This window comes from Sander lucioperca, chromosome 15 (assembly GCF_008315115.2).
Source record: "Sander lucioperca isolate FBNREF2018 chromosome 15, SLUC_FBN_1.2, whole genome shotgun sequence".
Taxonomy (NCBI): domain Eukaryota; kingdom Metazoa; phylum Chordata; class Actinopteri; order Perciformes; family Percidae; genus Sander; species Sander lucioperca.
The window spans coordinates 11,723,234-11,740,866 of NC_050187.1; the positions used below are offsets into that span (position 1 = coordinate 11,723,234).

At 40.5% G+C, this 17,633-nt stretch overlaps 1 protein-coding gene across 1 annotated transcript; it reads left to right on the forward strand.

Annotated features, from left to right (window-relative positions):
• Positions 1–784: 784 nt before the first annotated feature.
• On the forward strand, positions 785–17,108 carry rel (v-rel avian reticuloendotheliosis viral oncogene homolog). Its single transcript, XM_031284134.2, has 11 exons — positions 785–883; positions 1,380–1,415; positions 2,375–2,514; positions 3,131–3,279; positions 4,076–4,167; positions 11,970–12,110; positions 13,349–13,453; positions 13,674–13,892; positions 14,034–14,099; positions 14,535–14,609; positions 14,737–17,108. The coding sequence occupies exons 1-11, from the start codon at positions 877–879 to the stop codon at positions 15,654–15,656; spliced, it is 1,950 nt and encodes a 649-aa protein (XP_031139994.1). The 5' UTR covers positions 785–876; the 3' UTR covers positions 15,657–17,108.
• Positions 17,109–17,633: the final 525 nt, after the last annotated feature.

The window sequence follows — 17,633 nt, forward strand, 5'->3', positions numbered from 1 at the left end:
ATTGACATGTATAAAATGGACCAACAGATCCCATTGCTCTGGACGGAGACCAGTGAAGGATATTAGAAGCACTTTTACGGTGAGCGCTAAGCTACTGCAGCCTCCAACTGAGAGAGACGACGTAGATGTGACATGAGCAACCTGTCTGAAAGTTGGAAGTCTTCTGGTAGCTGTGCCAAGAGAAATCTCAATCATTCCCAATCTTGCAGAGACGGAGAGCGTAGGTATATGTAAGGAGATAACATGGGCACAGGCTAATTATTGCTAACTAAAATAGCATAGCATAATATGAGCACTCAAATACATGAGAGGCACGGACCAGATACAGTACAGTACATACACAAAAGTAGCAGTGTTGGTTGTCATTAGGCATCCAGCCATGGGTGAGCATGGTGCTGTCTGGCGCATGTGCTGACATGCAGCAGGTTTGCAATAGGCTACTGCTAACAGTTGAATATATTGACTTCACTGACACTTTTACTTCTGTTTTTTAGTTGCTATTATTCTTTCTCGTGGCTTTTTCCAAACTCAAGGCTGCAGTCATGTGTCTTTTTTTTCCCCACATGTTCCGTACAGTCAGTCTCTTTACTTGGAGTTCAAACGCTTGTGCGTTCGACATACAGCACTTTGATAGACAAACAGGCAGTGTGAGGAAGAGAGGAGTGAACCCTCTCAGTAATAAGCTCTAATACTCTCTGCTGCTGTGAGTCATGCGGCTTCTTATTGGTCAGTTCAGATGAAGGGGGCGGTGACGGAGGGGATTTCGCTCGTCTGGTCTCTTCCAACAAATATTACTTTTCTTGTCCACTGTCACTCATTTAGCTTGGGGTTCTCCGTAAGACAAGAACCTGTGAAACGAGTGAGAGTGTGTGCATCATGGATGGTGAGTAGCAAGACCTTTATTTACTGTATAATAATAATAATAATAATAATAATAATAATAATGGTAATAGTAGTAGTAATGGTAACTCGTAGAATGAGAGGTTAACACAATGTAATAAATACTAACAAACATGCCTGTGATGTTCAAGAGCATGTCAGCATCTCAGGTGTTAGTTGTGTCTATAGAAACATCTTAAGCCTAAATGTACGATAGCAACACAAATGCTTAATTCTTAAGTTAAATAGTATTTGCCACTATTTATTAGAAATCTGTTCAGCAACAGAGTGAAACGTCTTCCTTGTTGCAGTGATTGGCAGTGTTATTGGAGTAAGTGTCAGTATTCACAGAATGAGCTTACAAAACACAACAAACCAGTTCGAGTGAAATGTTATCATTTTTGTCATGTTATTATATGCCAATCGTATCAATCGTTTTGTATCCAATTTGCGTACACCTTTGCCTAATTTCTTCCTATATGTCACATTTTCCTCCTCAGTTCTTATGCCCATGCGAGGGGACGATCCAAACCTAAGTAAGTACATTTTAATGCCTCTTGTGTCAAACTTTGCTGCCTGTCTCCACAAGTCAAAACTTATAAAGTGCCAAACAATCATGCATTGCAGTGTCTTTCACTTCCTCATTTAGTTTTATTGGTAAGCATTATGAGCTTTTTTCAGACCTGTGGTGTGAGTGTGTGTGTGTGTGTGTGTGTGTGTGTGTGTGTGTGTGTGTGTGTGTGTGTGTGTGTGTGTGTGAGAAGCAGAGGTTCTTGAAATCCTCATTTGTATGGGTTGCTGGGTATGACTTTATATATATATAGGCTATTGTGTTATAAAACTGAGAGATTGCGAAGCTCACACGCATAGACATATTTATATGTATATGTCTATGCGTGTGAGCTACGTCATCTCTCAGTTCTGTGTTTAGAGCGTCCTCTGCTAAAGTAGCTGCAGAATGAGGAAGGCAGGACATGGCGCAGCTAGCCACTTCTTTGGCAAACATACATTTTTTAATCAATCAAGAAATGTAACTGGACCTGTTTCATACTGGCCTACTTAACATCTATGTGTGAGCGATGATGCACTTTGATTTGAGTGCTTGCCGCTCGGCTGTCATGTCCATAAACCCACACATTTTTGTGTTGTGAAATCGTTGGAAACACTATGCACCACAGTTAAAGACACTTCCCTGGATCAGTTTTAGTTCCTCTCTCACACAGGCATTATGTGGGGCAGGTTTTTTTTCTTGCAATAGGGTCAAAGTAGTACTGACAAACTCATTTCATGCTTTGTTTTGAGTGCAGAATGGATGAAGTTTGCCTACTCAGTAAGCACTAATTTAATGATTTGCAGTCTATACATGTGCGTGGGCTAAATCTGCAGCCATGTTTTCAAAACCGGGCAAGTATTCTTGGTTTGGTGATCTGAATCCATCTTCATCCCATCACCCTACATCCATTAATTGACTGTTTTCTTCATCTGTGCTCTCTAGTGGCTGAGCCGGCGATCCAGATCTTCGAGCAGCCCAAGCAGAGGGGAATGCGCTTCAGGTACAAGTGTGAGGGTCGCTCGGCCGGAAGCATCCCCGGCGAGAAGAGCTCTGACAACAACAGGACCTACCCCAGTCTGCAGGTCAGTCAGTAGGACTCAAATCTCCTCAACTGCAAATATTGGCATGTTTATTTGTACATAAAAACACATATGGAGCACATTTGGCTGTATTGGTATTATAGAAAAATACACTAAGCCCATAAAGGACCTAGTTTCTCTCTCTCTTCTTTACACAACTGCATGTGTCTTTCTATAGATGTTTGCATTACCTCTAAATAGGGCTGTGTAATCAATCAAAATTTTAATCGTGATAACAAATTCGGCTCCTAATGGTCACAAAAACTGAATAAAATGAGAAAAGTAGTAAGGGAAATTTTACAGTTTTAACTTTTTCACTGTTTTTTTAAGTTCAATAATTGCAACATCTTTTCAAAAGTCAATGAGTAATCGTGTTAAATAATCAGGAATAATCAGAAATAAAAGCATTCAGTCCAAAAAAAATGTAATGTAAATGTAACCAGGACAATCAATTCATATACTGAAACCAATTCAAAGTCTTCTTGCTTTGACAAACTGTTCCTTTGATGGTATTGCTGCATCCTCTTATCCCTCCTACTGACCGAAATAATCTTGATTATGATTTTTTTTTTTCCACAATCGATTAGCCCTACCTTTAAATGATCCTGTTCCTCCGCAGATCCTGAATTACTGCGGTAAAGGGAAAGTGCGTGTTTTCTTGGTGACGAAGAACGAGCCGTACCGACCGCATCCGCACGACCTGGTGGGGAAGGACTGCAAAGACGGATTCTACGAGGCTGAGTTTGGTCCAGACCGCAGAGTGATTGCGTGAGTTCTCCTCCCACAGTCACCTCCGTCCAACAGCACTCAGCACTAGCATTCATTGACTCCACTGTCATTGTTGTCATCGGTAGTAATTATCGCCACAGTCTCAGTCTTAATCAGCATGCTGTCATCGAAACAAGTAAACACACCCTCTCTGTTGTACACCACAACATAATCAATTTGCTCTCTATTAACAGTATTTCACGTTTCACTTAGCGGTTTCGAAAGGCATCGAGTGTAAATCACTGACCTCTCAGATACAGGAGGAGAAACTCATACAGCAAATCCAACACACACACAAACACACACACACACACACACAAAGCTTATTTGTCAAACCGTGTCTGTGATGAGGATGGCAATATGGGAATTCCCCAAGTGACATCACCCACTTTTGCTGCGTGTCAGAGAGAAAACAGAGGTTGTGTGTACTTGAGCCTGTGTGTGTGTGTGAGAGATGGAGTGAGTCAGTATCTTATATGTATCTATAATTTGCAAATCCTTCATGGACTTGTGTAATAAATTCAAATGAATTTTGACTTTCAGCCCATTATAATAAAGGCATTAGTTTGGGGTAATCTTCTGGTTTACAAGCAAAGTCAGGCGGGTTAGAGTACTAGCATTACTGCTTTGGCCTTCACACACAACTTTGTACGCAACAACATTCTTGTTTGAAATCATATTTCGCTGATGTGTGGCCCCACGTGTGTTGTTCATTCTAATCATCTTGTTGCAGCACTGTAAGAGCCCGTCACTTTCTCAAAGCATTGTTGTATTATTATTATTATTATTCACACAGTTTCCAGAATCTGGGTATCCAGTGTGTGAGAAGGAGGGAAGTGAAAGATGCGATCGTACAGAGGATGACCAGAGGGATCAACCCCTTCAATGGTGAGTCCTGCTGCTTCCAATGTCAATATTATATCTGTTTCTCTGTTTCATCTCTTCATCACACTGACTGACAACGCTGGTTTCAACACACTTGCGTTAGCTTTAGAACCTGACCGATACTGGACTTTAAGGGTCCAAATTGATATTGGTAACGGCTTAAGAAAAACAATTTATAAACACAAACTAAAATATATTAAAGTTGAAAGTCAGTTATTGTCAATAAATCCAAAGAAAAATACCAAAACCAACAATAAATGTATCTAATAACAAGTATTGTGTGTGTATCTAAAGCCTGATATATCTTATTCATCTGTGCCATAGAGCTCCATTGTTGTCCAGAAACTATTAAAAACACAGCAGTGAGTGACACCTTCCTTCGTTATTGTCACCATGGCTACTGTAGTTTACAAACTACTTTGAGTCAGCCCCACATACGCCTTCCTGCTGCCGAAAATCTCACAGGAGCACCAAATGTGTATTAATCCACAGCTGAAAATAGTCAAACAGATGTACTATTTATTTACTATATTAGATTGTATTTACTAAAAGCTACAGTGCCAACCTACTTAAAGGTCCAGTGGCATGAAAATATCACTTTATGAGGTTTTTTAACATTAATATGTGTTCCCCCAGCCTGCCTATGGTCCCCCAGTGGCTAGAAATGGCGATAGGTGTAAACCGAGCCCTGGGTATCCTGCTCTGCCTTTGAGAAAATTAAAGCTCAGATGGGCCGATCTGGAATCTTCCCTTTATGATGTCATAAAGGGAAAGGTTACCTCCCCTTTCTCTGCTTTGCCCGCCCAGAGAATTTGGCCCGCCCATGAGAAAGAGAGAGACATCATAGCTTTCAAATGAGCGAAGCATGGCAGTTGGTCAAGGCCACACCCCCACCCTCCACCTTGCCCCCCCCCCCCCTCCCCCCCTCCTCCTCCTCAATAGCATTTAAAGCTACAGACACAGAAATGACACATCCTAAGGAAAGCTCATTGTGGGACTGGCTCTAGTGGCTGTAATTCTGCACCAAGGCTGAATTTCGGCAGAGAGACTTCAGATACAGTATTAGGGGACCACTAAGGTCTATATAAAAGAGACTTCAGATACAGTATTAGGGGACCACTAAGGTCTATATAAAAGCATCCAAAAAGCAGCATGTCATAGGACCTTTAAGGAAATTACAAGGCCTTTAAAAAAACTGCAACTATGTATATGTGGTCTATTTTATATGGCTGTAAAAGTCTACAGCCATGCTAGCCGCCATGCTAGCAGCTCTGCGCGGTTGTACTTAAGCACAGCAGTGCTTCGAACTTACTGCAACAAAAAGCATGCTTACATGCCATGAATGATCATGAAGGTCTGTACAAACTTTTACGGCAGTCCATGCTATAGTGTTTAAGATGTGTGGTGCACGAACTGACCGACACAGTGACGTTGCCATCCCCAGAGCCACGGCGATAGCATGGCTAACAACTACAGAGTAACGCAAACCTTATCTTTTAAGTGAAAATACTTTAAAGACTGACTCTGTAACTTTAGGAAAAAAAAAGAAATGAACACAATCCCAGTCATACAAATGTAAAGTTAAATTCATAAGCAATAAAATGCACTCCAGCTTAGTTCGATACACTCTGGGTTTCGCTGTTACATCTTTATTGGTCTGGTATGGCCAGTAGCATATGGTGGCCAATGTTAGTGTAGCTGTGTGTAGCAGACATTGCTGAGTCTATTTGCTAATTTTATGACTCCTCTCTTATTAAAGAAGCTTGTTAATTATTAAATGTACTTGTTATTAAACACTAATAAACAAAAGCACAAACACAACAACGTTTGTTTTAAATATGAATTAAAAAATTAAGGTCAAACATATATATAAATGAAGCCTGTAAAACAGTGATGTACTGAAATATCTTATATTGCATATCTGCCAGTATACTGTATATGCTAATACCAATCTCCATTAAGCCAATATCAGCCGATAATAACTGTTCATTAATATATCATTCAGACTCGTATGAGCAGTGGACAAAGTAATTGTCATTGTTTTTTAGTGAAAATACTTAGAATTCTGCTGCTGTGAGTACAGTTGCTGTTCTCATTGCTGCTGGTTACTGTTACTGTTGTCGATGCTGCTGCTGCTGCTGCTTTTTCTGCTGTTGTTACTGTCAAACAGCTGCAAAACAATTCAAAAGAATTGTTTTCAAATGCCGACCGACCCAGTTCTTAGGCAGTGGAGATGATTTTCCTAACATCAAGTGAAAAATCCGCTCTCTTGCCACCGCGCTCTCTTGCCACCGCACTCTCTACAGTCAGGCCATTTCCTCAATGCGCTTTCATTCTGCAGCCCTCCTTGGCAGACAGCACTTCTCGTGTACAAACAGGCGTTGAGCTACTTCCCCATTCTTAGTCACAGTTGCTCAATTCAGCACAGTGCAGGATGCCACGTGAGAGCTGGGAATGCAGGATTCATTAAAAGGGGGAGGGTGGACCGAGGGGCTTCCCCAGCTCTCAGAGATGATGATAAAAGTAGGGTATGGTTCTTTACAGGTCTGTAAAAGCATGGAGGGTTTATGAGCAGGGTTGATATAGACATACAAGCTTTTAGTTTTTGTGTTCGGTGTTTCCATGTGGCAATAAGTGGTGACTGAAACAGCTTGAAAGGACTTGAATTAACCAGATTTCTGCTAACGGCACATATTTGACATTTGTTTTTTTTCTTCAATGCTTTGATTTATGACTCTTTATGTTTGCAAAAGAGTTCATACCTGATACTTTACTTTCACTTCAAATCCTGTACAGCCCAAGCTTCTCATTGACTAAAAGGGCAAGCGACTTAACAAAAAAATTAAACTGTGAAGCAGATTGCTTACGTGTGATGTGAACCTAACCCTAGCTGACTAGTGACGTTCTCTGTCTACTGAGCTTCACCATATATGACCAAATCTCTATTCTCTTACCTGCTTGCTAGTGTTACAGTCACGGAACAAATTTAGGCCATAGAAGTTGAAGACTCAAAACACTGTCAGACTACACAAATTAACTAACTGTTGCCTTTCAAGATATTTTATTGTTTGAGTCCTGTAATGAATAAGAATGAATAATATTTGCATAGATAATAGACAATTTGCTGCTAGAAATTTTTACTCCTAAATGAGCACTTCCTTAACAGAGCAGTTACAGATATAGCTATATAGATATAGATTTGGGAGTTGCATGATTATTGTTGTTACTGGTCAGATTGCAGGTAGCCATGGCAACTCCACAGACACAGATTAAATGTATTGCTACAGATGGGCAGCTGAATGTCTTTTTTTCCACATGGCTCAAAGCTTCCCCTCTCTACAGCTCACTTCTGCTTTGAAACTCAGCTGCTTCCTGTGTCAGGGGGAGATATGCCCCTCACACTGCTCTCACCCCAACTCACAACCACCTTACACACTTACACACACACACTTAGACACATACAAACTCTGTGACCTCACCTCATTTCATGCATGTGAAATGTTGTTCGGGCTACAGTTGAATAGAGAATCATGAGATTTTATGAGTCTTTTAGCATAAAAGCTCACCTCACCTGCACTAGTGATGACACATAACTCTGTGTGTGTGTGTGTGTGTGTGTGTGTGTGTGTGTGTGTGTGTGTGTGTGTGTGTGTGTGTGTGTGTGTGTGTGTGTGTGTGTGTGTGTGTGTGTGTGTGTGTGTGTGTGTGTGTGTGCGTAGTTATATGTTTCTGTATTACTATGTCTTCTCATTCCACGTTGTGGTGGTGTTACACCTGGTAAATGTTTTTTAACAGTGACAGTGTTTTCTTGTCGAATTAAATTATTCAGGGTTATGTGTGGCAGCCTTTCACAAAAGAAGTTCAGTTGATACAATGTGTGCACAAATTTGAGTTGATTCTTCATCTTTTTCCACGAATACAAGTCTTTAGATTTTCCACAGGGAAACGATTTGTGAACATAATTTCACATGCTGAAAATCTCCGCTGCTGCAGCTGACTAGTAACAAGAGATGAATTGTTTTATCTCAGTATAATCAGTGTGGGCAAATGAAATCATGGACGAGAGTAATGTAGAGTAATATTGGCAGAGGTTTGGTGATTTCCAAGTTCTAGAAACCTGAATGATTTCTGTCACAAAGAAGATTTGTTTGTCTTTGCTTAAGAAGAGGATTAACACACTAAACGTGTCTTTCCATTGGCTTTTAACGCTTTTTATTTTTTGCCATTGCCAACATACTTACATTATGTTTGTATCCAATCCATACACTATAATGTTTGTGCCTTAAGCAATTTCCCTAAGGTGCTGTAACGCAATAACAAAGATTTCAGAGGAAAACCGACCTGTGTGGAACTCTAACATGTTAAACACAGCATAGCTTTATTGTACAGTGAAGGGATATATATATATATATATATATGTGATGTTACTGTAATATATGATTCTGATTGCCTAAGGAGACACATATGCTGAGTGATACAAGCTTGATGAAATTGTGAGTCATGCAGTGGAGACGCTGTTTGTGGTGACAGCTCGGCACCTGCCTCCCATTCTTTCTCACTCTCACATTCTGCTCCCACATTCAAACTAACCACTAGACTAACTTACCCCCACTACCCACCCATCCAACCTACCCCCCCCCCCCCCACTCCCGACCACCGATCCCCCCACCGTCACTGTCTCCGTCACCAACCGCAGCCAATGACCTGGTCTCTCTGCAGATGCGGCGTCGTGCAGCCCAGTTTTCTTTCCACCACCGCTACTTTTACCTCTAACCCACTTTTACTGCACCTGTCCAGCATTTGCCTCCTTCAAACACTCGCACACACAGACCAACGTTGTATGTTCCATCAATATTTGCTACAGCAGTTCCGCTTTGATACACAAGCAAGCATTTCTCCCTCCTTCAGTTTCTCCACTGTGTGTCTGTCTCTGCCACCTACAGCAGACAAACCTGATGACCAAACAGAAAGCTGAAGTAGAGCAGAGCTTTATCGTTACACAGAGACCCACAGAAGTTGATTTTCACAATGTCACTGTTGTTGTTGTCATTGTTCAAACTAACACTAAAAGTCCTCCGCTCAATGAGCACACATACATTGCACATGCCATGCCATATAGTGCTGTATGTTCCATATAGTATAAGGCAATGTCAACAAAACTGACTCAAAATGACTGCATTATTTAAAATATTTTCTAAGACACTGATCACCTGTTATGTCCTGCCATAACAATTTGTTATATTAATAGTTTGACAGCACCCCAGACAAAAGTGCCATCATATTTATGTTGTATTAAAGAAAGTGACTCCTAAGAACTAGGTGACTGATTGAACTTTATTTAGATCGTGATGTCAAAATAAATGTATGAACAGGCTACACAAGTACACATTTGGCGTTAAAGGCATCACAAATAATATGTTGTAAGCACCAAGTCCTCTTTATTATATAAAAAATAATGCTTTAATGATCAAATGCAGTTTTGTTAAGGGATTGATCTTCTCACCTGACTCTCAGACAGTATGCAAATACGCATATTTCCCAAAATGTCAAACTATTTGTGTACGGCTGTCTCCAAACAAAGCTGCAGTTGATATAAAGCAGGTCAGACAGACTGAATGTTGTATACCATCTAACATAGAACACTGCTGTAAAAAGATAGAGCCAGGCTGACATGTTTTGGCTCAATCTGATATCGAATATCTGAATTCTTTCAACAAATCTTGAAGCTTCATGTCGACACCAGACCAACTCTAGTCTGGTGGTTACATGTTCATTGTATCATTTCTCACCAAACATGCTCAAGGAGATGTGGGGAAAAGCTAAAGACAGACACTTGGAGAGACAGCAGTTTTGCTTTTTTTTTTTCTCTGCTTGGTAATTGCATAGCTCAGAATCAAGTCACACATTGGATGACTTGTGACTGAGCAAAATCCAAACTGACTTGTGACTGCACAGATGACCTGTGACTTCACTAGGACTTGAGCCTTGAGAAGAGTAATGGCTGGTGCCAGCAGCGCATGCAGAGACAGAGCAGGCGAAATACTTAGCTAGCTGTTTGCACCGAGCATGTCCAGTGTACACATTCATTAAGGATGAGGAGTTTCCCTACATCTCGTGTAACTGCACTGCACTTTTGTTGAAGGTGTTTCACATTGTTCGGGACTCAAAAAGCAAAGTTTTAAGACTCGAGTTTTGACTTGTCTCCCCCACTTTCACACACGTCAGGAGCCCTCATGGTCACTTGTGCAGGGAGTCTCATCTCTTGCTTCTTGGTTGTGCAGACACTCACACACATCACAGACACAGACATACACTTCTTTCCACCCTGAGGTGACGTCGCTGAGCGTCACCATAGCGACAAATTGTAGGCGGGCATGGCCTCGGCATGAGCGCGAAAGATAGAAATTGAGAGATGGAGGAAGAGAAAGTAGGCAGATGTGAAAGCCTGGTGTGTGTGTGTGTGTGTGTGTGAGTGTGTGTGTCGGTGTCGGTGTCGGTGTGTGGGCGTCTCTCAGTAAAAGCTAAATCTGCTAGGTGTGTGTTTGTGTGTTGCCTCTGAGGGCGGTATGTGTGACGCTTGCATGTGTGTATGTGTGTGTGTATGTGCAGATGAGAGTGTAGGCTGTGGACGCTTGAAAAAGCTTATCTGTGACGTGTTTATGTTGATCCAAACTTGAGGTTTTGGGGACAACCTACAGATGTGTCAAGCATGAGAACACCACAGATTATCTACCTACCTATCTATCTATCTATCTATCTACCTATCTACCTATCTATCTATCTGTCTGTCTATATATGTATCTATCTATCTATCTATCTATCTATCTATCTGTCTGTGTATCTATCTGTCTATATATATGTATCTGTCTATATATCTATCTATCTGTCTTCTTTTCTTTGCTTTGATGGTTTGACACGTTTGTCAAATATCATCATTAATTGTTTAAACATACGATTTTGTTGCAGATTTGATTTATTATATCATTATGTGATTATATTAATTATAATACAACTGCACCAAAATATATACATGTATATATCCATCTTTAAAACGCGTCATTTGTTTATTGTGGTCGAAGAATTTAACTACATCTGACAAATTCAACAGAAAAAGTCTATTTTCGTAGATGTCCTGCTAACAGATACTAAAGTAGAAGATAATCCACAGACAATGCTATCACGGTTTTTCAAAGGGACTATTTTCTAAGTAGAAAGTAAAATTCCTTTCACCTAAATCTGTGGATTATGCAGAGTAACCACAACATTGTTTCTGGAAAAACAAGTTCTTAAAATTGTTGAATTTTTCAGATGTCATTTTCCAGTGTTTTAAGTGGTAATTGCTGTGGAAATCTCAGAGACAGACAGGTGGAATGTAACTAAGTACATGTAATCAACTACTGTACCTAAGTACAAACTGTAATACACTTACTGTACTCCACTACAATTCAGAGGGAAATATTGTACAGTTTGTAAATTTTTACCCATATAAAATAGTTCAAATTAGCGCCACCTCAACCAATTCCAACTGTAAAATTCTACTTAAACATTAATGCATCAATCGTAACCCAATAATATAGTATATAATAGTATAAAAGGGCCACATATTTGCATTATAAGTGTTTTGATTTTGATTTTTTGATGCTTCAAGTACATTTAGCTGATAATACTTACATACTTTTTTATTAGAGTAAGCACGGTGATATCCTTTGCTTCTATGGCTGGTTGTTTGTCTCACGTCAGTGATGTACCTCACCTATGTAGCTGTGATACTGACACCCATGCATCGCTGTTTTTTGTGACCTCAGTGCCCCGCGAGCAGCTGCTGCAGACAGAGGAGTATGACCTGAACGTGGTTCGCCTGTGTATCCAGGTTTACCTGCAGGACGATAACGGCCACTGCACCCGACCGCTTAACCCCATCGTCACCAACCCCATCTACGACAACAGTGAGTGACTGAGCTCTGTCTGCAACAAAATGTGTTTACGCTGACGTCATGTTAGGCAATTGCATGTGTCGAGAGCATAACGACATAGCCATATAATTGTACTTACGGGAATACAGGCTGCCTGAGGGGTTAGGCGTGTCTACCTTAGGGATGAGTTGATAGTGGAATTCAAGAGCTGATGATGATATAACATCAATTAAAGCTGCAGTTATTTGGTTCTAATCATGTCCTGTCACCAATTGTTAAGAAACAATCCAAACACGCTTGTTTTGTGGTTCGTATCCTATCATCTACCAACTCGAGCTCTGTGAGTTGATTCTCTCTCTCTCGAAGAAGAAGAAGAAGAAGAAGAAGAAGAAGATGATCTCGGAGAACAAAGCGACACAAAGCAGGGTTCAGTTCACAATGTTCTCAAGGTTTAATGAGACACACAAGGATATATACATTTTCTAACAATGGCTCCATTCACTTAGATGATGTGAGAGTAGATAGATAAGAAAGAGGCACCAGAGGAAAGGAGGATTGGTTCACGCAGATAAATCTTCAGAAAGGAAGACAGTGTAACAATTTACTGTATGATACAAATTTATGATATCAGTTAAAACACATAAGAGAGACTTGGTTCAGAGTTTTTACAGAATGGAATGTAACATATTCACCTAGAATTGTATAAACATCCTACTAATTGACATGAAGCAATAATACTATGCAAGAATTGGGAACTTACACAAGTTGCTGTGGTTGCACATACAGTTAATACAGTATGTACCTGTAGCTTTGCAGTATGTGCATGCTAGTGTTTGTTGCAAGACTTGTGAAGGTGTGTCCAGCAGATATTCTCTCAATGCTGTTTTAAATGTTGCACTTAGGGAACTAGTTGAGAAAGGGGAAGTTCTTTATACACACTAACCCTCAAGTAACAGCGTTACCATGGAGCACTTCCTCTTCTGACAGCAGGCATGTGACATGGGACTCAGTCTGCTGAGGCTTTAACTGTAAACTGAATGTGGTCTTTTTCTAAACTGAGGTGAATATTGAACAAGTTACACTGAGGCCACTAAAGGTGGTTTCTCACAACAGACATCAGCTAGATCAAGTAAAGGCATTTTACTTCTTTTCTTCTTTCTGACATTATCACTCTTGGAAATAAAAATGTTGTCTCACTTGTAGAATGCAGTCTGTTAGATTTGTCACGTCTGTTAGGTTGCATGTTTTACAACTTGTTTCTGCATCACCAGGGGCCCCAAACACAGCAGAGCTGAGGATCTGTCGAGTCAACAGGAACAGTGGCAGTGTCAAGGGAGGGGATGAGATCTTCTTACTGTGTGACAAAGTACAGAAAGGTACATACTTTCAATGTTCTGTAGGCATTTGCAATCAGGATTTTATTATTTTACACATTTTACAGTATTCTGTTTTCATATTGCTTGCATCTATTTTCTCTCCATTCATCTTCATTCAATCCATTTATCCATGAATCCATTTCATAGCCGTAGTGCCTATCTCTTTTCATGTACATTCAGTTTTCCATTCCTCTCTTCCCATCAACCCCCTTTCCTCCAGATGACATTGAGGTGCGATTCTTCTCCTCCGACGGCTGGGAGGCCAAAGGCTCCTTCTCCCAGGCCGATGTTCATCGCCAAGTAGCCATTGTCTTTAAGACGCCGCCCTACTATAACACCTCCATAACAGAGTCGGTCACTGTGCAAATGCAGTTACGCCGACCTTCCGATCAGGAAGTCAGTGAACCGATGGATTTCAGATATCTGCCCGACGACAAAGGTTAGCAGTGATTGCCTTCTTTCTGTCATTAACTCAAACTCTCGTTATTCCTCTGTGTCCTATATGGTAGTATCCAGCAACTGGGGCCCAGTTCTCAGTTAGATTCAAGTGATACATGTGAACATTTTGTTTATGCTTTAGATCCTTACGGCTACAACGCGAAAAAGCGCAGTCGAGAGCACTTGATGAGGATATCAGGTTTGTCAGGTAAGAGTAATGTTGCTCTATACACAGTACAACCCATCTGATATGTAGGGATTAAACTAGTGATTATTTCCACTCTCGATTAATCTGTCGATTATTTTCTCAGTTAATCTATTTGTTGTTTGGTCTATAAAATGTCAGAAAATTGTCTTGTTTTGTCCACAATTCAAAGATATTCAGTTTACTGTCGAAGAGGAGTAAAAAAAACTAGGACATATTTACATTTAATAAGCTGGAATCGGAGAGTTTTGACTTTTTTTTTTTCATAAAAATGACTCAAACAGATTCATCGATTATCAAAATAGTTGGTGATTAATTTAATAGTTGACAACTAATCGATTCATCTTTGCAGCTCCACTGATATGTCCACATGTGCATGTCCTTAGTATGTTAGTATATATGTATGCATTGTAACAAAGGTTTCTGGCCTTTCTTTAGGTGGTCATTTTGCTGGTCTGGCTATGAACAGGCCAAAGGCGGTGCCACAGACTACCATGAGTCACATGCGGAAAGGTAACTGGTTTAACTTGGTTTCCCCTTAAATAGCAATGATTAGATGTTAAGCCAAATACAACACTTCCATCCAGATCAGGATAATACTACCCTGCTCTCACACTAAATGTCACTATATGTTTTCCAGACCTCAACAACATTTACCTGAGGCAACAGCCCACACCTTCGATGCAACTAGCCTCTCTCTCTGTATTCAACCAGCCCTACCAACAAAGTGCTCAGAATGTAATGATGACATCACAGGCTCCTAATGTGCCAGTCAGCCATTCATGGGTAAATCCCAACCCAACACTCTCAATGGATACAGTCACCATAAACCAGTCTGGTGCCATGAGCAATCTTCCACCTCCTAATAGCAGCAGGCAACAGCAGCCAAACCGTGGACCTGGTTACATCCACAGAGTGGACCACAGCAACTTTGAGAATAACACCCTCCCTCAGCTCTCCATGAGGGACTTGCAATGCTTGGATACAGTCCCCCAGGCCCCTATAATGGGCCAGTTGGAGACCCAGTCGGTCTTCCACCTGCAGCACCAAAGGGAGGAGCTTGCGTCTGAGTCCAGGGCCCAGAACCATCTAGGCAACCAGAACCAGGGACTCCAGACCGTGTGGTCCAATTTCAATAACCTCAATCCAGTCCAGAACACCTTTAACGGGTCAGTACCTGGAGGTGGAGGTGGGTCGCATACTTTCTCCTTCCTAGGGGGACTAGAAGGGGATGATTTTCTGAAGGGCCTGGTGGGAGGAGGGCCTCAGACTGGCTTCCAGCTGAAGCAGGAGCCCCAGCTCACAGATGGACAAGAAACCCTTGCTCCTCTCATGCAATCCCCAAGGGAAAGCCAAGAAAATACTTACACCAACTTGCTTCCTCGTTCTATGAACAATGGCACCAACATGGATCCAATGAGGCATGACGGTAGTGGAAACACCCAGCCTCTTAAAAATCTGCAAAATCCGTACTCAAGCAACGGCATGGCCTCCGAAGGCCACTATTCAACTTTGGCTGACTGGATCAAAGCATCTCGCCAAAGCGACTATAAGGAGTGACATTGTTGGTATAAATAAATAAACAGAAGCAGCTCAGAGGAATACATTGGTCTGTCTAAGCCAGTAATTCTCAGTAGGCATTTGCTTGGGTTATTACATCAGTGGGCAAATGATCAAAATTATTGGTGGCCAATTGGAATCTATAACCAGACAAAGGTATTGTTTCCAGGCAATACAACTGATCACAGACTATTTCCTTCTTTAGCAAAGAAATCCCCAAGAATGCTTCTTACACCTGATTGGCCTACTGTTGTGCTCGGTAAGCTGTCATTGGTCTTTGCTTCCATTATTAATCTGGAAAGACACCATTCTCCTAAAAATGATCAGTCAAATTTGCTTTCTTGGTAAATTTGAGACAAGAAATAAACCATGCAGTTTCAGAACCTTTCCACATTTATATACAATAAATACAATTGGTGCAATTCTGTTTCAGGTTTCACCCCAACCTTTAACTGTTGGGGTGTTTCAACAGGCGTAAAGTTGAAATGTGATTCTAATCACTCCCCCTAATTCACTCATTGGTTTCCCGCTGCTGGTGTCATGGACCTCAGTAGATATTCTCCAGACTGGTCCATAAAAGTGAGCTCACATGAGTTCAGCTAGCTTCTGCAAGGCTAAGACCTGTACGTGGATAAAACATGCCTTAGGTTGTAAAGCTGACCAATGACACGCTGATGGTTTCCAAGCCAAAGTTAGTTAGAATTCCGCAGAAGTGAATGTACTACTTTTTTGTTTGTCTTTCTCAGGTGAAGTTGGATTCACTGTGAACATACTGTATAGTATTCAATGTGTTTGTTTTTTTAGAAACAACAACAGAGGGTTAAGTGGATGTTAGGGATTTGAAAGTACAGCAGAAAGAAATGGCTTATTATCATGGATTTAAGATGTTTATTGCTTTGTAAAGGATTCTTACATATTGTACTGTTTTATCGATTTTTAGCAGAGTATTTGAATGCGCTCTGTACTTACATGTTAGCCACAGTTGAGGGTGAAAGCAATAACTTTGCTGAAACGCTCAAGAACTGGCAAGGTACTGAAATTTCCATTGAGGAAATGGGAGGAAACACATTCAGTGTTGTCTTTCCTTTGTAATGACTATGTCATAACAGTGATCACATGTGTAATCCAGAGTTCTCAGAGCATTTCTGCTAGACATTTTATAGATACAGATGTCAATTTTCTTTAGTTAATTCATTTAGTTGAGGTTCTTAGCGATAGCTTTACAGAGCGCCTAGCTTGAGGACAATATGATTATAGCCACATGGTTGATTCTTGATTGTATGACTCAATGAACAAACTGTCAACTCTAGCCTAACTCATCCTAGCATGTTGTTTTTGTACTTGTATGTCCTCCAGAAGCTTTGTGGTTTTTAAAGAAAGTAAATATTTTCATGACTACTTTTGATTTTTTTTTACAGGATCAGTTCTTAATAAACAGTCTGTTTTATTCCACATCTTTTGTCATTTAATTATCACATTTATACTATATCTCCTATACTGTATACATGATCTTCACATGCAAGCATACAGAATAGTTGTGCAAATGATAAAGCATGACCAAATGCCCTGATATAATGTATTATCATAATGGAAGAGGAAGAGGCCAAGTGCATTGTTTTCTATATTGGGACACCTGAGAGTGCATTATCATGCTTATAACATGGCCAGTTATAGGAACAAGTTAACATTTTGGGAAATGCACATATTGCTTTCTGACCAAAAAAATCAATAGCATTCTCATGTCTGTGCGGTGAATATGTAGCTAGAGCCGACAGCCAGTTAGCATAAAGGGAAATAAATAAATAGCTAGCCTAGCTCTTTCCTGGAAGTTACTGCTTCCAGCCAAAATATAGTCCGGCATATAACTGCTGAAAACCAAGATTTGCACAATTTGCACAGATTAAATGAGATATGTGTTTGATAAGAGTGTGGTTTAATATAACCAGAGAAATTATTTAGAAGAGTGTTTGAATTAAC

Excerpts from the sequence above, each read along its gene's own strand:
- rel (XM_031284134.2), top strand. Across the intron at positions 1,416-2,374 it reads AGGGGACGATCCAAACCTAA|TGGCTGAGCCGGCGATCCAG; the intron begins GTAAGTACATTT and ends TGTGCTCTCTAG. Across the intron at positions 14,610-14,736 it reads CATGAGTCACATGCGGAAAG|ACCTCAACAACATTTACCTG; the intron begins GTAACTGGTTTA and ends TATGTTTTCCAG.